General features: G+C 39.9%; 2 protein-coding genes across 4 annotated transcripts; one reads left to right on the top strand and one right to left on the bottom strand.

Annotated features, from left to right (window-relative positions):
- The first annotated feature begins 9,953 nt into the window (after positions 1-9,953).
- On the top strand, positions 9,954-16,541 carry LOC122654304 (protein NSP-INTERACTING KINASE 3-like). Of its 3 annotated transcripts, none has more exons than XM_043848334.1 (12): positions 9,964-10,813; positions 11,017-11,134; positions 11,501-11,633; positions 11,746-11,817; positions 12,075-12,218; positions 12,478-12,549; positions 12,673-12,732; positions 12,820-12,917; positions 13,004-13,153; positions 13,796-14,137; positions 14,962-15,353; positions 16,027-16,541. In XM_043848334.1, exons 2-12 carry the CDS (start codon positions 11,032-11,034, stop codon positions 16,342-16,344), a joined length of 1,884 nt encoding a protein of 627 aa, XP_043704269.1. In that variant the 5' UTR covers positions 9,964-10,813; positions 11,017-11,031; the 3' UTR covers positions 16,345-16,541. The 3 variants fall into 3 exon arrangements, with proteins under 3 accessions (XP_043704270.1, XP_043704269.1, XP_043704268.1); XM_043848333.1 differs by having other exon boundaries at positions 9,964-10,816; XM_043848335.1 differs by having other exon boundaries at positions 9,954-11,134; positions 14,962-15,231; positions 16,027-16,227.
- A 3,365-nt stretch (positions 16,542-19,906) lies between these two features.
- LOC122654305 (diphthine methyltransferase) lies at positions 19,907-24,071 on the bottom strand. The gene is made up of 2 exons (XM_043848336.1): positions 23,519-24,071; positions 19,907-20,714 (listed from the first exon to the last, which is right to left on the bottom strand). Exons 1-2 carry the CDS (start codon positions 23,844-23,846, stop codon positions 19,990-19,992), a joined length of 1,053 nt encoding a protein of 350 aa, XP_043704271.1. The 5' UTR covers positions 23,847-24,071; the 3' UTR covers positions 19,907-19,989.
- Positions 24,072-25,686: the final 1,615 nt, after the last annotated feature.

Below are 25,686 nucleotides of genomic sequence, written 5' to 3'. Positions count from 1 at the left end.
GTCATGCCACCACCGAGGCTTCATGCCTAAGGCGTCATGCCACCACCGAGGCTTCATGTCTAAGGCAACATGCCACCCCGAGGCTTCATGCCTAAGGCTTTATGCCACCACGAGGCTTCATGCCTAAGGCTTTATGCCACCACCGAGGCTTCATGCCTAAAGCTTTATGTCACCACCGACTTACGTTAAGGCGTTATGCCACCATCGAGGCTTCATGCCTAAGGCATTATGCCACCATGGAGGCTTTATGCCTAAGGCGTTATGCCACCACCGAGGCTTTATGCCCAAGGTGTTATGCCACCACCGAGGCGTCATGCCACTAAGGTCCGGGACCACGAGACAAGGCATCCCTATGGATGCCAACTACATGAGATTGCATAGATCAATATCAAAGCGACAAGGATCAAATCATATCAACATCTAAAGAAAGAGTCAAGTACATACAAAAGCAAGCATCACAATCCAAAAATTATCATCCAAAAAGTCAACATCCAAAAAGAACATCTATAAAATCGGGGGCATCTAGTGGAGGAGCGCCCTCGATCCGAGAAGGAGACATCATATCGGCCTCACCGGGCGAGCAACACTCTCCTCCGTAAGACCGCACCCTCCTCTGTCACCACAACATCATCCTCGGGAGAGACACGAGCCACTATAGCGGTCTCGGGTAGCACGTAGTGACCTCGGGGAACCTTGAGAAGTCATAATCACGAGTCTTCTCCGACGCGAACCACCAAGTCCGAAGAAGTCAAGACGCTAGGAATGAAAGCCAACTTACTCCTAAGATCACCAACGAAATAGAAGCTCGAGGCCCTACGACCCCTACTAGGGGTGGAATCTCCAGAACCTCCTCCTCCCCTTCACTAGCAACAGGGGAAGGCAAAAAGAAAAAGTATCCGCGGGGAAGAAGAATCCTCAAGGGATCCAACCATGACCGCATCGGATCGAGTCATTAGGTGATGACATGGATAAATAATGAAGCGGACTAGCTACTTGCTCGAGCAACGATCTCCCGCACAAGAAGCTAACAAGAAAAATGAAATGAAGACCACCGCAAAGTATAAACAAAAATCCATCACGAGAAAGAAGAAGGAGAGTGGACAAGCATGAGGGTCCATCACACCCACGTCGTGGCCTCACACCCACAGCACAGACCATCCCGGCCGACCTCACACCCGCAGCGGGGACCACCTAGGCGCGGCCTCACGCATGCGCGACGACCCAGAGGCCTCACGCCCACAGGCGAGACCACCCCAGGCGTGGCCTCAAGACCCACAAGCGCGGCAACCCAAGCGAGGCCTCACACCCCACAGGCGAGGCCTCGCTCCCGCAGGCGCGGCCTCACCTAGGCGCAACCCTGCATAAAAAAAAAAAAAAAAAAGGAAAAAGAAAGAGAAGGGGTCGAACTTACCTCAAGGGAAGGCGATCGAACGGGGAGGCAGTGCACACGACGACGCGGCCACACCACTGGCACGATCAAGTGACAGAGACCACCAGAGACAAGGCACTCAAGCTAAGCACCACCGGCCCTCCAAAGAAACAAGACACCAAGTGAGCACAAAGCAAACACAAGGACCCAAAATCAAGCAAAAATGGATACTAGGCTAGGTGACCCAAAGACAAACATATGGTGGGCACCAAAAGAGGACAAAAACAAGAAAGAGGAATGAGAAGTGAAAGAAGAAAAAGTGAAGGAGAAGGACATATGTCTATAAAAAACAAAAGATGAAAAAGTGCGGGAGGAAAGGTTTGAACCCCCAACCTCTCCTACCTCATTACTAGATTCTGAGCAAGCCCCGTAAGGAAGGTCTATTCGCGGCGGACCCCTCACTATGTAAAGGCATCTACTCTTTTGGACATCCTATCCCAAGAGAGTGGGGGGCAAATGATACATCCAATATTCACCGGGCCAATCAGTGGCCGCCATTTGTCACAGGGCGACCCGCTCCAAAACCAAGGGGAACGAACCGGGGTTCCAGTACCCGGGCGCAGCCAGCACCCAGGCGGGGCCAGCATCCAGGCGCGGCCTCACCCAGGCGCGGCCTCCACTCGGGTGCGGCCTCACCTAGGCGCGGCCACACCCAGGAGGCCTCTCACCCAGGCGTGGCCACCACTTAGGCGCGGCCTCACCAAGGCGTGGCCACATCCAGGCGCGGCCTCTCGCCCAGGCGCGGCCACACCTAGGCGCGGCCACCACTTAGGCGCTGCCTCACCTAGGCGCGACCACATCCTCGGCGAGCCTCTCACCAGGCACGGCCCACCCGGAGCGGCCTCACCTAGGCGGGCCACATCCGGCGCCGCCTCTCACCCGGCGCGGCCTCACCCGGGTGCGACCCTGGGGCGCGGGGGGCCATGGGCGCGACCTCACCTAGGCGTGGCCTCTCACCCAGGCACGGCATTGTGGCAGCAGACGTGACGTGCACGAACATCGGGGCTACTCATCTATGACCCGATCGTATCGCTACAGACTCATGTCACCACCAGGACTCTAGGCCACCGCTTAGAAGTCACGTCCCCCAAACGGATTCAATCACCAAGGACGTTATCACCACACGCGGGTATCTATCCACCAAGGATCTTGATACCACTAGGACACTCCCTCCCGCGGGGAGATGATCAATCAAGATAGAGTCCTGTTACCCAGGGCCTCTATCCACTCAACGGCACAATCGCCATCAAACTGGGACTCTCCACACAGCCATACACTACTATAAAAGGAAAGGTACACCACCCTTAAAGGGACATCTAAACTCATACTGAATAAATACTATTCATCTGTTTGCGCCAGGAGATCTAACTTTGGCATCGGAGAGCCCTAGGCCGGGACCACACCGGTTCTCTCTAATTGACCCCTTTGGTCCACTTGCAGGTGACGGCACTCGCAGGACCGCTCGACGATTTCTTGACGCAACAGGTTTCTTTCACATTTTTATTTTTAGGGGTGTCAAACGGTTGTTTCGGTTTGGTTTCGGTTGGGTTCAATTGGTTTTGATCTCGAAATGAGTGAGATCAAAATCAAACTGTTAAAAAACTTTGGTTTTCGATCAGTTTTGATCCGGTGCAGTTTGGATTTATTTCAATTTTTCAATGTCAGATTAATACCGGTTTAGATCGATTTATTTTCTGGTTTGGACAACAATGAAATCTTACATTCATAATTTGTAGTGAGGAAATATTCGTTAACAACAATTTAATTCATCTTTGAGTATTTGACTTCCCAAGTTCGACAATTCCTCTTTTTCTATTAAGGATTATATTTATATCATGCGATTTAGGGTAGGAGTTATGTGCATTTCTTCAATTTCTTAATAGTTCCTTAGCGGTTCTTGGAACCAAATCCAGATCCAAACCAATAAGCTAATAGGTGGTTGGTTCTGATTCCGGTCTAAAAATTGGCACCCCTACATGTGTGCTCCACAGTCTCAAAGTTGTACCCACATCCAAGGCAAATGTTAGACGAATCGTTATCCCCTCCAATTCGCTGCCCCATCCAATTCCTTTAATTCCTCACATGAGGATGGACATGACCACCCTATCCCCTGTCCGAAGACACTGCCCAAGATGGGTTCCACTCCCTCCCTACTAGAGGAATTGAAGGTGATAATTATTCAATTTTTATTTTTTTTTTTTAGTAAAAGTGTAATCACACAAACCACACACCAATGATAATTATTCAATGTTAGACTGAACAATATACTTATACTTCAAATTGGACAAAATCTTAATAGCGCTTCAGCACATCTTTCATAAAAAAGACTGCACCTTGGATGAAACTCTAAAATTTCACAAAATCTTTAAAACCTCCAATAAAACATTATAATAATCCAATCATAGGGTCAAGTAACCAAGGTGTGGCAAGTGAAGGAAAACTTAATCCAAAATGAGGGGGGGGGGGGGGGAGAAAAAAAACAAATAAACAACCAATGAAGCGTTGGGGTCCTCTATTGCCGAGCTATCCCCACTGCCGTATACACCCCAGTTACAACAAGACAGCGAAAAAATCACCTTACCCCTGCCCAAGCAAAGAGGCGGTCTTTTCCACCTTGCCGTGTGTGGGGCACACAGAAGTAAGAGCAGCTCGCAAATAGAGGATCCAGAATTATCCACCAATGAATCCTATTCCCATATTGGGTTTTACCCGCTCCATCCCCCGTTCTTGGACACAGTCGGGTCAGGTGGTAGGAAACTAAGAATATGAAGTCTATTAGGATAGTTTTATTTAATTAGATAAATTAAATAATAGCACTCCGACATGGCGAGGTGGGTGGTTTTGTGACGCTGACAAAATATAAAATAGAATATTAGAGAAGTTTTTCTATAGGGATAGGTGACTTAAGGATTTGGGCATACGATTAGAGTACAATTACAATCAACCAAGGCTATGCTTGGATGCCCAAAAATGAAATGAAATGAAATGAAAAGTAAAGAAAATAAAGAGAAATGAAATTAAACAAGCAAAAGGAATCATGTACTGAGTACTGAGTCTACTGACATGCATGGTGCACCGTCATTCTTGAAATCCTTGGGGATGAGGACAAAGCCCTCCCTTGAAATACCAAAACCACCCTTTCCCTATAATATGAAGTCGTGGATGATACATGGTCGACCGTTCATCAATCTCTTTCCCAGATCTGACCATCCAATGGTAATCAACTAGATTTTATGGACCCCATCATCAGATCCCAGGGGAGAGAAGTACTAGAAATGGAACCCACCCTCCATTTAAGTTCATGTATTTGATCATATAATCCAAAGAATTTATTTTACAGATTTTTTCATAGATAATGGAAAAAATTCACAGATTTTATGTACATCGATATTATATATATATATATAATACGTGAATTTTATATTTTTTTATGACAAAAAAATGTCGGGCTCCTCTCCAGCCACCCCCATCAGGGAGGGAGTCCCCAGTGAGCTTGATATGTGCCTGCGCACATCATGGTACATGCCCCCAATCAGCTCAACTGTTGAATGCCTTACTAGACAGTGATGGACTCCCTGAAGTGGAGTTGCATCCCGAAAAAACCTCCTCTCCATCTGACATTCGCAAGGCCTGCGAATCCTAAATCACATGGTGGTACTTAAGTTGATGGAGCCGCTGTAGGGCTTGCCGACTGTTTCTTTTGCGCGTGAAAGAGCAAATAGCTCCTAAATGCAAAAGTAAGTCCATCCCACTTTTCCATTATAGTGAGGAAGAAAATGATGTAGGGAAAGTTCACAATTTGTCTCCCAACCATACCAAGTCAAATACAGCCCTAGGCTCTAAGATCTTCCAAATTCTCCAGCAAACCAGTCATTTCTTATTTAAATGAACTCTTTTATTTTCTGTTTCAATTCTACTGGGTCGGTTAACTCCCAAGGTTTGAGGAATTGGATCGGATGAATCGTATGATCTGAAATCAAAATTGAGGCACTAAATCGTGTACATTTGAAAGTTTACTTTTTCCCTCCCCCTTTTCATTCTGTTATAGGAAAAAATAGTAATTTCTTCACGTATATGAGAATTTAAAAATAAAAAAATAAAAGTTCTTTATGGACACCATGGCTCCTGTGTGTGTGTGTGTGATACGACATCAACAAGATGGTCATTACCTAAACAAACTGGATCTGTGATTTGAGATAAAATGATAGTGGATTACATATTCCATGTGATTGAAATTAATGTCTTATTATAATATTATTAAATATTTATAACATGTATTAGAAATTTATTTTTGTTTTGAATTGTTTAAAACTGTTTAAAAATTGGAATCGACCCACCTATTAGCTAATGATCTTGAATCTCAGTTTTAGAATCGATTAATTTATTGATCTGGTTCTAATCCTGACCCCTTAAGTCCAGAATCATTAAAAAACCAGACCAACAACCCAGAATCTGATCAATTGACACCCCTTAAGTCTGCTAGTTGTGTGTCCCTGTATCCAAATACAAAAGCCTATGAAACTACTGCCCTACCCCTCATAAAATAAAATAAAAATTCATCCATGCTATTAAGTACTCTCTCATTTGTCCCCCGTGGTGCAAGGGCCAGGCGCTCTTGGACAGGTCCGTAAGAATGCACAGGGCCCACCACCTTATCTATGAAACGAACTTTTCCTAAAAGTATGTGGGTCCCACGATTCCGTGTTCTTAGGGTTAAAACTTAAAAGTATGGCGGCTTTACATACTAACAATAGTTAGCATTTGTCATATGTGTCTATAATGGAATACCAAAGCACTTCACTAGACATACAGTAAACACTAGTGTAATATTATTATTATTATAATATATCATATTATATATGCCTCTACGGATCTACAGTATTATTCTTTTTGGAGTTTGAGCTTTTGAACAATGAGGGAGGGACTAAAGCTGATTGACAAGTGAAGGGGACTGATAGATTGAGAGGTTTTTGAATCATCCAATGCAAATTCCAGAATTTGGCACTTCTATTGATGCCCATGCCTGCCTCTCTGACCATGGTTTCAGTTCTGGGAAATCGGATTGGGATCGCTCTGAATCGGTTCATAAAAACGATTTTTATGACCTTTTACCCCTGAGATGTACCAATGGACCGGTAATGGACTGGTCAAGTAACGGGATCAGCCTTGATAAATCCGGATGAATCCATCGATCCAAGACCAGTATTATCAACCATGTCTCTAAGGCCCGTTTGTTTGACGGGGACTTAGGTGAGTTGAGAGAATTAGGATGACAAAGTATTGATGTGGTATTGGAAAATCCTGCCCCTATATTATCCAAAGATTCATCAAAAAAAAAAAAAAAAAAAAAAAAAAACCAAAAGACTTTGGTTAACATGGTTTGAAGTATAGATATATATTGCCCGATATGTGCCGATTTTGCAGGTGACTAAATCTGATATTGTGTCAACATCGTATCGATGATACGGTACAGATAAGCGGTAAAATAATCAAAAACTCATTTTTAAAAGAAGAATCAAGGACAAATTTGCTCAATATGGTCGATCTGTTCCGATATCATATCAATTTTCGAGTTGATCGATAACTATTCCAATACCGTGTACTAAAACCATGTTGATTACTATTCATGGAAAAAATAAAAATCCCACCCCTTTATTCTCCAATCCACTACATTTTGAAATCCAATCCCACAACAATCTCACAATCTCATCCCATCCTTCCAGTCAAACAAACAGCCCTAAGAGTTCATCATTTCCATGTATTTTAGCTATTCCCTCTTGTATTAAGGTTATTTCAAAGTTGCCTTTTTGTTTACTGTTTTAGAATCGAGAGTGGATCGGCCAAATCCATTTATTCAAAATTTCGAATCAGCATTGATTTGATCCGGTGTTTTTTGGTCATTTTAGTTGATTCCTGTCGATATTTTCGCGGATTCTCTCAATTCGGGTGTAATTCCAATCTGCAGCAATCCATTCTGTTGCCGATTCTGATCTGGTGTTTCTAGGCCATTTTAGTTGATTTCTGACAACAATTGGCCGATTTTTACCGAGTCTTATTGATTTGGATTGGAATCCATGATCTCTTGAATCATGACCCTTTTAGGAATGAAATTGGAAATTAAAAATTCCGGCGCATCTTAGAAAGCACAATTAAACTGGAAAAATAATATTTGTCACTTCTATTTATTTTTTGAAAATAACAAAAAAATGATGGAGACATGTTAATAAATAATATAAGACGCATGAATAAGATAATCTATTAAGCTCTGTTTGGCATGCATTCTTGGAATGCATTTTAAGTCAATTTTAATTCTCGAATAATCTAAAATTTGATAGGATTGAAAAACAATAGCACTTTGTTAATAGTCTCTTGCTTCAATGGCTGGCGACATCATGGTGTATACATGGGTATCAGATTCACGACTATCGATCTGGACTGGTCATTTTTCTTTAAAAAAGTTGATTTTTTTACATTTTACCCCTGGACAGAAATTGGTATTGGTCAAATTTAAAACCTCTCCAATTCCCCTATGGTGTAGTTTAGGGTGAAAAGGTCGACACCTTGCAGCTCGATTATCCAACGATGTGCGCTGCACATCGTGTGACGCACAAGTTCACTGGAGAGGAGCCGGATCCCTTATCCCTGCTTGTCTATAGTTTTGTATTCCTCTATTACTGTTTAGTCCTGTAATATAATGTACTTCCTATCTTATGTTAAAAACAAATACTATAGGGCCTTGTTTGAGGCACCTAAATTCTGATGCCCAAGTGCCCAACGAATTTTTATCCTATGTAGTAACTGCACAGTGTTGTACTGTATCGTGCGGCGGCTACAGAGACCATGTGCACCATATGAGGCTCATTGTGCCATATGGCCTCTGCTGCGCCGCACAATGCAGTGCAGCACTTCACAGGAGAGGATAACCATTCGTGCCCAACTGCCCAGCAAATTGTTCACAAAGTTAGCAGAAAGAATATGGAATTCAAATTTACTTGTTATTTATTCCAGGGCTAGGAGGACTCTGGACTCTGCACCTTTTAAGTACCAATCCAATTAACCCCCAATAGTAAAGTGCTTTGAAAGATGGGAAGAAGGAACACTAATCACAGGAGGAGAGAAGGAGAGAGAAAGAGCGAAGTTTTTCGCAAGAATCCAATTTCTACTAACAAATGGCTATAGTGGCACTTTTAATAGAGTTAAGTTAAAGGGAGAATGAGAATCCTTCTTTATGAGCCAATGAATCTGAAAACATCACATTTAATTTAATTTACAAATATTCTTTATATAATCAGGCTTCTTTACAGTTAGTCTATAATCATATAATGGGTTGAAAAAAAAAAAAAATGAATTGGGAGGGGGACCGCAGCCACGCTGCGTCGTGTGTGGCCCTTGCACCACCGTAGGAGAGATATAATCATTTCATCCTTCTTGTGTCTGGGGATGTAGCGTCACCATAGCCTGGTAGCCTTCTTTTTATATAATAATTATATGATGTTCTTAAACTTTTAATTGTGATGTACATTATCATTTTTGCCCCTATAATACAAAGATTAATGCCCCCCCCCCCTTACGAGACCAGTTACGCTGCATGTATGTGTAGGGACAATATTGTTCAACATTTGTCCCCTCCACTACTGTTTAAAGCACATAAATGAAGATTTTTGGAAGTGAAAAGAAGACAAAGTGTTGAGCACTGGCCGTATGTGTAGTAGCGCTAGACTCTTCCCTCACTTAGGGTGAAGTATAATTGTATAAATTGAAGTGAATTAAACCTAAACCATATGAAACCCTAGAAAATTAATACGAAAATTCTAAGATTTCAATGAAACTGAATTGAAATTGTATACGAATCGAATGAAACCAAACTGAAATCAAATAAAACCAATTGAAAAAATTGAAACGATTGACACCCTTATGAGTCCAAATCCTCTCTCCATGTGGTAACCATCTCACCCCATCTAACACCAGCCATGGGCTGTCCACACTTATACCTTACATGTGTGAAGAAAGATAATTGAGATACAATCTCAAGTGTAACCAACAATAGTTAAACACAAAAACTTTTTAATTTAAGCCCAACAAGAAACACAAAAAGGAAAGTGGAAAGAGGGATCTCTTTCAACTTTTCAATGGAAAAAAGAGAAAAAAAAGTTATGGATTAAAGGTAAAAGCAAAGGGCCTCTCCTTTAAATAAATATCAGGCGCATGTTAGCATGGAGTATGTCCTCCTGGAGACTATAGAGAGAAGGGGAAGAAGGGAAAATTATCAATTAACAGAACAGCTTTTTCTCTTTTTTCACTTTTTCACTTTTTTGTTTAACTAATGTTTAACTTTAATGGCAGAAAGAAATTTAATAAGAAAAAAAAGGAAAAAAATATATATTTTCGTTCGATCCAGGCCAAAAAAGCCAGCCAACAAAGCTTGAGACAATCCAAGCACGTGACCTGCCAAATTTTTACCTGCCTCTTTTCTTCTTCTTTTTATCCTTTCTTTCTTTTTCTCAGACTCTGCTTTTCTGGATAACCTCATTTCCTTTGTTTTTTTCTTATCTTTTCAGTGATCATCCCTACCCAGTCCCCTCTGTGTTATCCAGTCTAATCACTCTCAACCCAGCAAAATTATTAGGGTACAAAAGAACCCCACATTTTTATGATTCTTCTCTATTTGCCCTTTTATTTAAATTTTGATTCTTTGATTACAGATTACTAATAGTTACCTTATTGGGATTATACTGCTTTTTCTCTTCTTTACTTGCTCTTTGCATCTGTATCTGTGTCGTCTTTGGCCTATTTGTATTGGCTTTTGCGTGTCTGGTTCTGTTTTTGTTGTCAATCTCTGCTTTTTAGCTGAAGAGTATTTGCAAGAATCGCAGGGGATGAACAAGGCAGGGATAAAAACCAACAACATACCCACAGGGAATATGTGGGGATCGGGTGAATGGGATAGAAATCACGGCCACCATTCTCACATCTCTAGGATTTCAGAATTTCAGATATGATAGTTGATGGGTCTCTTGTTTCCCGAGGAAATTCTGCTCTTCTACTTCTTGTCTGTTTTGGTTTGAATGTTGCCAAGGAGTTGCAATTGGAACTAGTGTTCCTTTTTTTTCTGTGGCTGAGCTTGTGGCTTTTTTGTTGGGTTGGTGGCGTTTGCATCTGGGTATCGTTTGCTGGTGAAGTTTTCCGTCATTGAGTTCTGCTTCCTTCTCTCTCTTATGCTGAGAGCCTGAAATGGTGGTTTTAGCAATGAATTTCGTTCAGCTGAAAGGCTTCCTTTTGAAGCATTGGCGGATTGGCATCTGGGTATGACCACTGAAGAGGCTTCTTGCCTGTTAATGGAGTTTGTTTGAAGAAAAAGCCAAAATCGACAGTTTTCTTTCTTTGGTAATCAAAGTTTGGCTCTGAGCTTCTGATTGGGCGAGCTCTTTCAGTGCGGAGTTTGTTCGAATTAAGCAATATTTCTGTTGCGTCCCTGCTGCCACTATAATCTTCCTACAGCGGTAGTTTCATTTGATTACTGAGAACGACTTCTTTGTGTTAGTCATTGTGCTTTTGCTTGTGGTGAGACGAGCATTAGGACGTTCCAGCACCGAAAACAGAGCATGGAAAGAACGCTTTTGGTTTTCTGGCGAATGAGTTTACTGGTTTTGGCATGTATGGAGGGCTCATTTGCTACTCTCTCTCCTTCTGGTATAAACTATGAAGGTCAGTAGATCTTGTTTTCTTTTGAGTTCCTTCTTAGCTACGCTGATAATACTGATGTAATGTTGCCCAATGAAGCAACAATCCACTGGGATTTTCTGTTTCTCCCCAGCTTTCGGATTTTTTTTGAGCCATTTAGTTTTCTCTTCCTGGTATATCTAAGTATCCATAAGAAACAGAGAAACTACTACTGAACAGCCCCTTTTGTTTTTGACGCTTTTATGGTGTTGAAGCTTCATATTATGTTGTTCTTGTGTTTTTAGGGGTATTTTGCTTATAACTCTCTTGATGAGGGGGAAAGAGAATGAAAACAATGAATGGTCCTAACTCTCCCATTCCCTTTTCATCCTTCTTAAAATCTGGATGCAGTTGTAGCTTTGATGGCTATAAAAAATGATCTAAACGATCCTTATAACGTATTGGAGAACTGGGACATTAATTCGGTTGATCCTTGTAGCTGGAGGATGGTTACCTGCTCTGCCGATGGTCACGTCTCTGCTCTGTAAGATCTATGGTCCCTCATCCCTTCCTTTTGAACGATTAAGAACAAAACAAAGCGGAGAAACTAATAAACATCTTTCCAACTCCTCATTTCTTGTGTTTTTTGCAACCAGAGGGCTGCCTAGTCAGAGCTTATCCGGGACATTATCTCCAGGAATCGGAAATCTCAGTAACCTGCAATCTGTGTAAGTTGGGGCCACCTTCCTATTCTTATTGGTACTCAACAAATGTATGATTATTCAGATTATGATTCTAGGCTTGGAAGTTGTTTCTGTTTGTTACTGGCTCTGGGCTACTTCCTCGGAGTCTTTGCTCCATTTTGCATTTTCTTCCTTTATGCTGAAGTAATACTGATGTTTATACTTTTGGGTAATTCCAAAAATCATACTTTCATCAGGAATACATAACAAGACATATTAGAAATGCTTTTACTTTTGTGTAGGTTGTTGCAGAACAATGCCATTTCTGGTCCTATTCCTAGTGACATTGGAAAGCTGGAGAAGCTACAAACACTAGATCTCTCAAACAATAAGTTCACTGGTGGGATACCAAGTTCTCTGGGAGACCTTAAGAACCTTAATTATCTGTAAGTAAGGAGAGCTTCATGTTGCTTTAATTTTTAGAACCAAACCCTAAACTTTTAATTTAATCCCAATAAATGAATGTCATTATCCTTCAAAATCATACGGAGATTGTCAGTTGATTAAATAATTGCCCTGATAAATGATTTTATTTATTTATTTATTTGAGAGAGGGTCTATTGGATAATTTTCTCTGTTTACTCGAACTGTGTTCTTGATGAAAGCTAACAGATGCTTCTTTCATTTCGTTTGTGAGTAAGCCAGACGACTGAATAACAACAGCCTTTCTGGACCGTGTCCGGAGTCTCTATCCACTGTTAAAGGTCTCACTCTTGTGTATGTCCATATCCTTGAAGTCTTCTACTTGCACAGTTTGACCTTTGTTGGAACAACATATTGGATTTTCGTCTTTCCCCCCATGAACTTGTTACTGAATTTGTGGTTTTGCTTTGCTTCTAGGGACCTTTCATATAACAATCTAAGTGGTTCCCTGCCAAAAGTTTCTGCAAGAACATTCAAGTAAGCTTTATTTTCTCACACTTAAGTGCTCGTTTTGCTTTTTGGAGTTTATGTTTATCAATTTCCCATCTCGGTTTCTCCTTGCAGAATCATTGGAAACCCTTTAATTTGTGGGCCAAATTCTGAGAACAACTGTTCTGCTGTGTCTCCTGAGCCACTATATTTCCCACCAGATGCTTTAAGAGGTGACTAATATAGTTGTTTACATGAACAGTAAGATAATGTGTCTTTGATGGGCTATTCTAAGCTATTGAAATGCATGTCTTCCCAGATCCATCAGAACCTGGGAGAACGAAAAGCCCCCGACTAGCTCTTGCATTGGGCTCAAGCTTCGGATCTGCATCCTTTATCATCATTGTAGTGGGTTTGTTTCTTTGGTGGCGACACAGGCACAATCAACAGATTTTTTTCGATGTCAATGGTTGGTTCCTTCATACTTAAATCAAGATTTGGTTTCCTGGTCATTTCTCTTGTTAGTTGATACAGATGCAGTTAATAGTTTAAATCTCATAAATACCCATCTGTATCCCGTGGTGTGCCATCTGTATCCATAATGTTGGCCAGTACTGAAGGATCTTTAAAAGGCCAGTGCTTTCTATGTATGCTGTGGAAAATGGGGATAAGCATGTCTAGATATTGTATTCTACTGTGAACATATTATTGGTCAAAAGTAAGAAAGTCAAAAAGTGATGAGACAATCCTAATAATCTAATCTAAACTTCTTTTAGTGTTGGATGAGCTCTGTTTTCACCATTCCAAACTGCTATGACAGATTGGTCTTGATATTTGGAAATCTCCTGGTAGAGTTGAGCCAGTTTTGAGCTTCTCGACTCCTGTACCTGGTTTAGCATTTAATGCCTCTTCTAATAAGATTACTTACTTAGTCCTTGTTGAACTTATTTCTATTTCCAATTTTCCTTTTTTCCTTTTTTTTTATTAGCACTTTTTTCTGTATTTAAATATGCTTATATGGTATTTAATGCGACAGTTTGTTTATTTGCTTGTGCATTTGTCCGTGAATATGATTGTCCCAGCATTTCTCAGTTTATGTTTTGCATGGCAGATCAATATGATCCAGAGGTGTGCTTGGGTCATTTGAAGAGGTATTCATTTAAAGAGCTCCGAGCAGCCACTGACCATTTCAACTCCAAGAACATTTTAGGAAGCGGTGGTTTTGGAATTGTTTACAAAGGATGCTTGCAAGATGGGACTGTAGTTGCTGTTAAGAGGTTGAAAGACTATAATGCTGTTGGTGGTGAACTACAATTCCAGACTGAAGTTGAGTTGATAAGTTTAGCTGTCCATCGAAATCTTCTCCGACTTTGTGGGTTTTGCACGACGGAGAACGAAAGGCTCCTGGTCTACCCCTACATGCCAAATGGAAGTGTTGCTTCTCGATTAAGAGGTGAGATGGACTTGGTGGCTAGAATTATTTGAGAATAATTCTTGTGTTTAGCATCTTTTAAAATATGCATATTCTATGACATTTTCCAGAGATAAGCAAACATTTTTGTACTTTACCTGTATTATTTTTTAACTTCTGTGGCATTATTCTGCAGTTTTATTCTATTTGCTTTTTTTACTCATTATTTGAGATATATTATGAATTATATGTAGACATCTATTTCAGTATTTCACTATATTTTTCCTTTCACAGAATTTCCCATGGTTTGTGGTTACTTCCTTATTCACTCCTTTTTAATTTGATGGATAAGGTTAGAATTTGCTTTGCAATCCTTTTATTATGCTCAGTCTTCATAACTGTTTACGGATTACCCCATTTATGGGCTTCATCCTCGACTCATATGAGGCCTTGTGTTTTATGTGCCATATTTTGAAACTTGATAAACTTGTGACTCATGTGAATCTAGGCTACTTTCTAGAAATGAAAATGATTAAAGGAGTTAGAAATGTCCTATCTTGGTTTGGTTCTCTTGAATTTTTTTTACATTTGTTTAATTCATATAATTTTCTGTAAAGGTGAATAATTGAAGAAATTTCTGTTATAGTTCTAAATTTTAAAAAATAAAAAATAAAAAAATTGACCTAGCTGTACTTCATTGACTTACTTTTTATTGCAGAACACTGGTTGATTTCAATTATCTAACCATGTTTTGTGCCAACTTTTTTTCAATTTTTGGGCTTTCAGTCCAATGATAACTTGTATATCCACGTCTCAATACTTCAGTTTTTAAAGCTCTGCCCCCCCCCCCCCCCCGCTATTTTCAGATCACATTCATGGTAAGCCAGTGTTGGACTGGTTGAGACGTAAGAGGATAGCGTTAGGGACAGCACGTGGACTACTGTATTTGCATGAACAGTGTGACCCCAAAATTATTCACCGCGATGTGAAAGCTGCCAACATTCTGCTTGATGAAGACTTTGAAGCAGTTGTTGGAGACTTTGGGTTGGCTAAGCTCTTGGATCACCGGGATTCTCATGTAACTACAGCTGTGCGTGGCACTGTTGGCCACATAGCTCCAGAGTACTTGTCAACTGGCCAGTCATCAGAAAAGACAGATGTTTTTGGCTTTGGGATCTTGCTCCTTGAACTCATTACAGGTCAGAGGGCTTTGGATTTTGGACGGCAAGCAAACCAGAAAGGTGTAATGCTTGATTGGGTACTTTCTCTCTCTCTCTCTCTCTTTCTCTCTCCCAATAGCCCCCTATAGAATGTGTATTGGAAAGTCCATTTTCAGCCAATTTTCACAAATTGCATTGCAACCCAAATGTATTTCTTGTAAGGGACTCAATTTAAGCCAACATTCCTTAGGCCCCACTTTCTGGATGGACCTATACCAAAAATTGATACTATCAGATGACCTTTCTGTTATCCTCTGTTGTGTATTGCATTTCTCTTTCCAGTAAAATATGAACAGTCCATCAGAAAGTTAAGGTTATGAAATCCTTGTTTTTTGGATTGTGGGGGGGGGGGGGGCGGCATAGAGATAGCAGGTTATGCCTAATGAATGGTAGTACCGTAACCCACTGCATGCACTGAACAGTCCAACCATTTGAGACTGTACCTTTTATTTGTTGGGTGCAATATAAGGCTGTACTTTATATTCAACAGATGTAGGTCACCCAATATGAGACTGTTCCTTGTACCTTTTAAAAAATTCGTGTTTTGAGTGTTTTAACTCAGCCTTGATGTCTGTAGATGAGTTCAACTTTAGTATTGTTCAAGGATTTCTCCCAACCGAAGAATGGTGGACTTGTTTCACTATGATCTTAAGTATAACTTGCTGTCTCCTTTTGGTTCCCTCTTGACAATGTGGTTAAAATTTTATGCAGGTGAAGAAGCTTCATCAGGAGGGAAAACTCAATATAATGGTGGACAAAATTTTGAAAAACAATTTTGACAGAGTCGAATTAGAGGAGATGGTGCAGGTAGCTCTCTTGTGTACACAGTTCCACCCTTCTCAGCGCCCAAAAATGTCTGAAGTGGTGAGGATGTTAGAAGGTGACGGCCTAGCTGAGAAATGGGAGGCTTCACAGAAGGTTGAGACCCCAAGATTCCGATTATCTGAGAACCTCCCTCAGAGATATTCAGATTTTATAGAAGAATCTTCACTTGTGGTTGAAGCAATGGAGCTCTCGGGTCCTAGATAACCCACAACTTTCCTTGTTGCCCTCTACCTCTACATTCTATATCTTTTATTTGAAGAGCTTGGAAATGGAAATATGTTATTTGTTTATAGCTGTTCAATGCCTGTATTCATCTGTACAAAAAGGAAGGTCATGTAAAATTATCTCACATTCTCATCTGTTGAAAAATTGGGTGGGTTGATTGGGTTTTTGCTTAAAAATTTTGACATGTAAAGTTTTAGGTTGATAAAAATATCCTTTCCCCTTACTTTTGTACTTTTTTGTTCTCTCTTTATTGTCTGCATGGTACTGTGGCCTTGATTGGATAGTAGACACGAAGAAGCCCAGTAGAAAACATGGTTAGCTCCATGGGTCATGTAAAATTCTCTCACATTCTCATTCCATGGAGGTCTCTGGTCTTGGGGACAATATCTTCAACAGGGCTCATCGACCCTAAAACTTGCCAGCAACTATAAACTGTCGAAGCTGACAATTGGAGCTCATGGCAGGGGGTTGGAAGGCTGACGGGGCATGACGGAGGTGGGTGGAAAGGGATGGGGGAGGAAGAGTAGTGAGATGGGTTTTAGATTGCAGTTTAAACATGTGAGACGGGTGTAAGGTCATATATCAGTCCACAGCCATCCATGTGCGCCATGTGGCGCCAGCCATTATTTGAGATGGGTCAGTAGTTATTGGGCCTATTAACATGAGACGATGCACCGTCTTATTTGATTTTTGGCTGTTGGGCCCATTTTGTTTTTTTAACAGAAATCCTGATACGCATGGAGGGTTTGTTTTGAGCCATGCAATGTTGGGAGCTAAAGAGGCCAATCAAGGTAGGGCCAGGGTTTTTGGGACACAAACCCAAACATAACTCGAGTCAATTCCAAACATTAAGCAATAAGTTTGCCACGTGTAACACGAAGCAGACCCAAATTGACAAAAATGCCACTAGTTTTGTCATTATATCCATTAACACGTAACAAATTTTACATCTAACAAATAATTAAGAAGTGGGGTTTGTTCTATGAAACATGCTTGCTGCTGCAGTGCAGTACTATGACTTTACTCAATAATTGTACTTTTTTGTGGCTAAGACTAACAAGATTATGAAGATTAAACCAGAGAACTCCAAACCAGTATGACAAATCCAATGACAGTTAAAACCATATATGCTCACTCTTAAGTCTCCACCTGAAAGATCAAAATAGGACATAATCTAATTACTTTGAGACACTATTGTAGGCCAAGGATTTTTAAAAAGCAAAGAAGAAGAAAGGGGATAAAGCTAGAAGGTAGAGGGGAAAATGAAAATTGTATATCATGAAACAAAAATATTATTTCTCACAGCAAGAGACTTAATGGAATTTGCCAAATGGCAAAAGAAAACATTGAAAAATCTAGAACATCACAATAGTATTCTCACGCATCGTCTTGGTAGCCCTGGAATTTTCATTGCTTTATCTGTAGTGCAATGCAAGTGGAAGGGTACATCAGATTTATAGCTGACCCCATGGTCCTCGTAGCGTTGCTCGTCCAAAAATAAACAAGATGAGGCTAGGGATGTCAATTTTTCTAAAATAGAATTGTTTCCATGAAGCAGAAACAAGTACTGAAATAGAAGCAGTTGTTTAAAACACTTTCCATAAACTTATTTCACCCATAAATCAATTCTGAAAATAGTCAAAATCAAATGTATTTCAAGAAATGATTTCTAGCCCATAATTCGTTTTTGAAAATAACAGAAACCAAACTCAGAAACTATTTCCAATTCTAATCAACCAAAATAAACAATGGGACAAAATTGAATCAGGTTTTAAAAAAATAAACCGAACCGAATCAACTGGTCAAGTTGGTCAATGAACCAATCAACCGTTGACATGGTCAAACTCGGATCAAGTTTAGAGGTTGAAGAATCGAGTCAACAAGTAGTAACTTAGGTCGGTATATAGCGAAACCTAAGGGTGTCAATTTGGACGGTTCCCGGTATTTTGGGATGGGTTTGTACTGATATCGGTACCAAATGTGTCAATCCCAATACCGTCTCATTTAGTTAACAGGACCAAACCTAGGTTCTAGTCTAGATTATTAATGGGACGGGACGGGACGGGACGGTACGGTACCAACTTCTAAACGGTTCTAAGCCTAGTAGAAAAAGGGAGAAGAACTTTTAATGATTTTTTGCCAAAGTTTCCACAATATGTCCAACAACTAATAGTTGTTAAACAGAATGCAGAAATTTTTCAATGCATCCTCCTCTGTCAGCAATATTTTAATTTTATGTTCCAAAATGGTAATTATTTTGGATTTCTACAGTAGATTCCCTTACCCATTTAGGGTTGTAAAATGTAAACATTATCAGATATTAAGTTCTCAATACGTCACTAACCCGCCCAACCCCAACTTTTTAAAAAAAAAAAAAAAAACAGAGAGTATTGTGCAAGAAGAATTAAAATTGTGAGAGAGACAAAAAAAAGAAAGATGACAGATAAGGTTTCATATCTATGATTAGTGCAAATTTTTGTTTCTGCCATAAAGGGTACATACATCACTGCAAACACATAACTAGAAAAGCCAATAGATACCATAGATGGTTGTTTATACACTTTTGAACCAAGTTGCTTCTGTCAAGAAGGTAACTACAAATAAAAATTATAAACTTACTGCATATGGGGATATAGGAAGGTTGCCTGTAAGTTTCTGTCCTTTCACTTGTTTCTAATAGCTCACATCATTAATTTAAGCTCATCCCAATCAGAGGTCACACAGAATCCTTAAGTGTGTTTCTTTGGGTGGCAATCTATTGGCTGTATAATCAATTGCTAACATGGTACAGGTCAATATTCTTTTGCTACCTTCACTTGTAGTATTTTTTTTTGGTCAGAAAAAGCAATCTTTATTAAGAAAAAAGATCAGGGAAAATCTCCCACAATCAAGAACAACAGAATCAGGAAGGAAAGCAGGAGGTGTGACTAACCATACACGAGAAAGCTTCAATTTCAAAGCACCAGAAGCCAAAAAGTGGGCTTCAGAGCTTATTTGGTATGCGAATGAGGAACAAAAAAGAAAGACACATGAGAAAACCAAGGAAGCAAAGCTCTAATATTCTCTACAATAACCTCCGCAGCCCAATCAAGCAATACAGCCGAAGACTGGAGACTCACAATCAGAGGTTGGCAGTCCGACAAAACAATCAAAAAATGGAGCTTCAAAGCATGCACAAGAAGTCCATCACGAATGTCCTCCACCTCCATAGCAAGAGCAGAGAAGCCCAGACAAAAGAAGCATCTAGCAGCAATGAACTCCCCAGTAGAAGACCGAATGACGACTCCCCTTCCACCATGCTTGTTGTGAATAAGCCAGGCACCATCTGTGGTAATGAGAACATGCAAAGGCGAAACAATCGGTAGTGAAGCAGATACTGCAAGCGGGGCTCTCATACAAACAAGAGACTTTGGGTCCCAGCTCAAATAATATGCCTCAACAGCACTTTGGAAAGCCATAAAGGTGCCAAGTAATGAGGGATCCACATGCTGAAAAATAGCTCGGTTTCTTGTCTTCCAGATTTTCCAAGAGAGGGAACATACCTAATGAGAAATGGATGAAGTTCCAGAAAAAGACACGGCATACCGAACCAAAGATATATTGAGGAACATCATGCATTTTAAGTCATGTAACCATCTGAGTTTTAGGCATCCAAATTCGAAGAAGGCGATCATAAAATGAACAAGTAGCTACTGTGGAGGACCCTTTTCCTCTTCCACTTTTATCACTTGATTCTCCGCGTTGCCAATCTGCTCCGTATGCCAGAGAGTCATGCTTGACATATGTCTCCACTAATTCAGCACTTTCCTCTCTAACTTTCACAATTGCAAATCCATTGTGCATACATGCAGCTAATATCAAGTCTGGAACTGAAGGGTGCTGCTTTATTCTCCAAACTCCTCCTCCTAAACCAATTGCGATCTCATTTAGAGGCTTAGATATTGATCGTAAATCCCAAACCCTAAGGTACTCATCATAGCTCCCAGTGAGCACTGTATTGCAATCCCTGGAACTGTTTGTAATGCAACAAACACCCATCTTATGAATTCTGGTATTTTGAAACACCAACTGTGAAGGGTTCTCCCGCAAATCCCAACAACTGAATTTACAGTCATCCGAGCCAGAGTACACCAATTGTGGTTGATGGATATCGAAAGATGTAGCCCAGACCTCAAATTCATGTGCCTGCCAAGCTTGTTGTTTCTGTAGTTGGGCCTCTCCAAGGGTGACTACTGAGATGGAACCATCTGAAATCCCAAGGGAGATGGATGAGGCTGATGCATTCCAGTCTAGGCACAGGCACATCGAAGAACTAACATTTTCTCCACCAACTTCTCTCAGAACATGCCCTGCATCAGATGAAATAATCCATCCTACTTAGACTTTAACTATCTCAGTTCACTTGCCACTATACAAATAAATCATATCACACATAGCAGTAGGAACTTTTATTCTGACAGATAGTTGATGATTACAAGCACATTTTACTGAGTGATAACAACGAAATCACTAACTAACCATTCTATTCTGATGCAGTTGCACTAGAAATTATCCTGTATGGAGGCATTTGCGCAAGCTTGGGAGGTCCATAAGGTGCTGGTGGCAGTCCAATGAGCTGAAGTTAACCTTTAGGTATATTATAGGTTGGGCCTTTTATTTTTCTGGACTTCATTATAATGGGACTAAATTATAAAGCTATGTAGTAGGTATAAAGTTAGTACATGGAATTAATAGTTAAGTTCAGTGTCTGAGTTAGATTAGAATACTTAAAAGCTAGATAGAGTTCTGTTTTGAGTTCATATACTTATCAAGCATATGAGTGTGCTTAGGAGTCCTTTTATGAGGCAATTTAGAAAATTTAGACCCCATCAATTAGAAATGATTTAAGTAAAGAATGAGTGTTTTTTTTTTGTTTTTAAATGTTTTTGTTATTGAGCAATGCATACGGGAATACGGGATTGGTATCCAAAACCTGATTTCTTCTCCTCTCTTTTTCTCCCAATCAGATCGATCTCATCTATCTTCCCTCCCCTTCCATTTATCTGATTTCTTCCCTTAAGAACGTAGTTACTCCCTTCATCTAAGATCTGATCACAGATTTTTTTTTTTTATGAATTTTATTTTTTTGATCATTGGGCCCCCTTGCATCTGAGTTCCATTGTCTGGATTTTCAGTTTGCATTATGTTCATTTTAATTTTGAAGATAGAAATGGGGCTTCTCAATACTAGGATTTGTTAGCTGTAATTAGTAAGTGTATGAACATGATAATGAATAAGGGTGTTAAACAGTGCAATTATGGTTTAAACAGTTCAGTTCGATTTGGTACATAATGTAGTAGGTAGACATTAAAAATTTAAAATCGAACCATTTATTAACAGTTTGAGTTTATGAAACCATCAAACCAAAACCATTCATTAAACGGTTTCGATTTCTTGGCTTATAAACGTTTCGGTTTCACGGTTTTAAGCATTTTAGTTTTGATTTTGTTACCGATTTGAGGTAATAGGCTTATAAACAGTCCTTAAACGTTTTGTTAACAGTTTTGGCCTGGATTTTGTGACTCTGAAACTCAAAGAGATAAGACATAGACGTAAGGAAGAGGTAATAGGTTCATAAACGGTCCTTCAACGATTTGGTTTATATTCAAGTTAACAGTTTTCACACAGATTAAAATCGTTAGTTTAATGGTTCAAAACCAAACCGTTTAATAAACAATTTCATTTTAAACCAAAACTAAACCATTTATAAATGTTCACTGGTTCAGATTTAATGGTTCAATTCAATTTTGATAAACAGTTTCGGTTTGATTTTGACACCCTTAATAATGAATGATGGTTATCATAACAATATGTGTCAAAATGTGTGCAGTGACTGCCTGGTACCTACAACTCACAACATAACAAAGATGAGAATATATACAATTAATGTAGGAGACCGTATCACGAGGATATACTCGTAACAACAGTCCTATGTCAAAGTCTGGGAGGGGCATGGGTTGCAGTTACCCACAGAAATAGAAAACTTGACACAAAACTGCAGATGAAAGAAGAGGAACTGCATTGCCTTTGAAAAATGTTCTGCATAAAATGGTTTATTAGGCCCAAGCTCACCTCCACATGGTGTTAAGGAAGGGATAGATTCTAAACACATGATCAAGAGTTTGAATAAGACCATTTATGGACCTAAAATGAAACCTAAGCACACCATAATGCGTATTTCAGTCTTAAAAAAATTGCATCTTCTACAATCAATTGGCAACATTAATCCTGTAAGAGTGAAACCTTTAATAAAGTGCCAACTGCAAGTGATCCCTAATCCATATAAAATATTCTACAAAAGTTCTGCAGGCAGTCTGTGAAGTGAAAGAAACTATCTTTTGGGAATTACTGATAAGCCCAATCAACTGGGCAAATGTTCGAAGTCGAACGGGTATTCAGCTGTTGCATGTATGGAGACAAACCAAAAAAAGTCACTGTAAGAGGAGAATAGTAGTTACAAATCACAGGTTGACAGGCTACTGCAAACATATAGCAGAAAGAGACATTAATAAATGCAATATACCACAGCTAATCAAAACCTCTTCTGGAGATGGGAGGATTATTAGATGAAGAAACCTTGTGGTTCTATTACAAAAAATTGGCATAATTCCAGATGCTGTAGATCTATAAATAGGCCTAGAGCTTAGTATTCAGGGTGTCTCATATAATTTAAAGGACAAGAGAATGTTTTGCCGGAACACTTCCCTAATTACTCATTGACAACACACACACACACACACAGGATTAGCATGGTTCAGGAAGAATGTCAATATGGATCCCTGAACTTATGCAAATAGTTGTGATTGCACTAACAACATAAATATGTTGCCCATTTAATAGATAAGGACAACACAACATAAATCACTAGGACGAGAAACAACTATCAACATCTAAAGGAAAATAGAACATATGTGAAGTCAAATAATATTTGCCAAAAAGTAATCAAATAGTTCCATTAGGTCTCTTATAAAGTTGGCATTCAAGCAACTGAAAGTAGATAAATAATGTTTATAAAGTTTTTGCCAGCCATTCATTTCCAGTGTGTATCTTTTAATACATCTTTGTCTCGTAACTTGAAAACTCAAAGCTAAATAGAAATAGAACTCAGTCATACCTCTAGTTTCTGGTCCATCCAAACTGTGTTCCAAACTATGAAGTCTCAGGTAACCATCAGCATCAGCTTGCCCTAACAGGGGACCCGCACCAATTTCGATGGGGCTCCATTTTATATCAAAGATGCCAGCAGTTTCTACACGATGGAGCAAGTTAAGACTGCAAGCATTGGCATCGACAGAGAAAAGGGATATGCTTCCTGACCGACTCGGCTGAACACCCTCTTGTAATGTGTATGTTGAAGCAGCTAGAAGATGGTGGAAGGATTGATGTGGGCAAAACTCAACCGCATCAGCATTGCCATCTAGATAGCAATGTGCCACATCCATACCTGAAATAATCACTCAGAACAAAGAAAACAATGTAAATACAATTATGTAACTATCAATTGTAACGCATATTATACAAGTAGGCAGAACCACATCTAAGCCCAAACTGAAGCAAAACATAGACCCGCATATATTCCCATCTACTGCTTTCATTCATAAGAGAAAGGATATAAGTGAACTATAAGTCTTACAAAAACAGAAAAGACAATCATTACTCTTATATTTTTTTTTGGGAGAGGAAGATAGATGACTAAAGATTAAAGAATAGACAATAGGATCTTCTAACATGAAACTTTCAATGAAAAATTCACAAAATGTAATTTCAAAGCCATGAATGATTCATCAATCTAGGAACAATCAATTATCATTAAATAGGTAAAATCTAAAGAATTTTGAACATAAGACTCGGAAAAGAAGCTAAATAAGTGATCTCTAAATGTACATAAGAAAGAGAGTAAAGAGTAGGGGGAGGAGCTTGGGCAAGGGAAGGAAAAAAGGGGCGCCAAAATTTTGAGAAGAAAAAACACAGTCAAGTTAATTGTGGTGGTTTTTCTCAAATAAAGAAAAATAGTGTTCATCACACTCGAGAAGATAAACAAAGGACCCATCACAATCGAATCAGAGAAGGACAAGGGAACTCATTATCACAGGAATCATCACACTCGAATCAGTTCACCAAGGTACGGAGAAGACGAAGGGACTTACTGAGAAGAGACTCGCCTACCGGCGTTGCAATCAACTGGGCTAGGACATAGGAATCAATCAAAGTTGAGGCTGCTTAACAACCCATCTCTGGAAAGTGTCTCCATATTTCTCACTCAGGTTTACTACATTATCCAATCAATGGGGTAAGGCCAGAGTCCAGACTCCAGAGACCCACTTGAAAAGTATCTCTTATATCTCTTATTCAAGCAGGCATTATCAATCTGGAAAATTCAGATTCCAACGCAATTGAATGAAAAATCAAACCAAGCAACAAAAGAGATCCAAACCAGACCCAAAAGAGAAGGAAAGAACCAATCATTTTCCCTTCGTCACCAAACCAAAATCAAACATTTAAATCAACATAAAACGAATATCAATCATAAAAAAAAAAAAAAGGAATTTTAGGGTTTGAAGTTCGAAACAGAGATGGAAGAGATGGATGTATCAGTTATAGAAAGAATAAGGGAGGAAGAGAGGGCGATATAGCATACCTATAGGGTGAATGTGTTGCAGAGATTGCGCTCCACAAAGACCAGAGCCGGAAATCGAGCTTGCATAGGGAGGGATCAACTTGAAGGACCTTTCACAGCGATGGAGGAGCTTCGTTCAGAGAAGCAAGTTGTACATTCACATTCCCTGGAGAGGCGATGGAGGAGCTTCGTTAGGAGAAGCAGGTTGGACCTTTCACAGCGATGGAGGAGCTTTCGTTCCTTGGGCGAGTATCACGAAGGAGAGTGTGAGCTTGGGTCGTGAGACACAGGTTCGAGTTCCTTGGAGCTTTGTTCGTGAGAGCGATGGAGGTTTGAGGCACCGTTACGCGACGGAGGTTGTGAGGTCGATTGGTCCAAAGTATCGGGCACAATTTGCCCTCTTGTTTCCATCGACTTGTTTTTCTGAAAACACAAAAACACCTCAGAGTTGTTTCTTCAAATTCTTTTGCCCATATTTTTTAATTTCTGTTTCAAGAAACAGGAAAAACAAAACACTTTTATCAAACGGTTTTTAGGTGTTTTTCCGTTTTTTATAACAGAAAAACACAAAAAAATGTTTCTTGGAGTGTCATCAAATGGTACCGAACTCCGGCTCTCCCCTTAGTAAACCTCTGCGCGCCCATCTTGTACAACGATCGCCTGTG

Source organism: Telopea speciosissima, chromosome 3 (assembly GCF_018873765.1).
Source record: "Telopea speciosissima isolate NSW1024214 ecotype Mountain lineage chromosome 3, Tspe_v1, whole genome shotgun sequence".
Classification (NCBI taxonomy): domain Eukaryota; kingdom Viridiplantae; phylum Streptophyta; class Magnoliopsida; order Proteales; family Proteaceae; genus Telopea; species Telopea speciosissima.
Note: the sequence above shows the minus strand (reverse complement) of the source record. Positions and strands in the feature narration are given on the sequence as shown.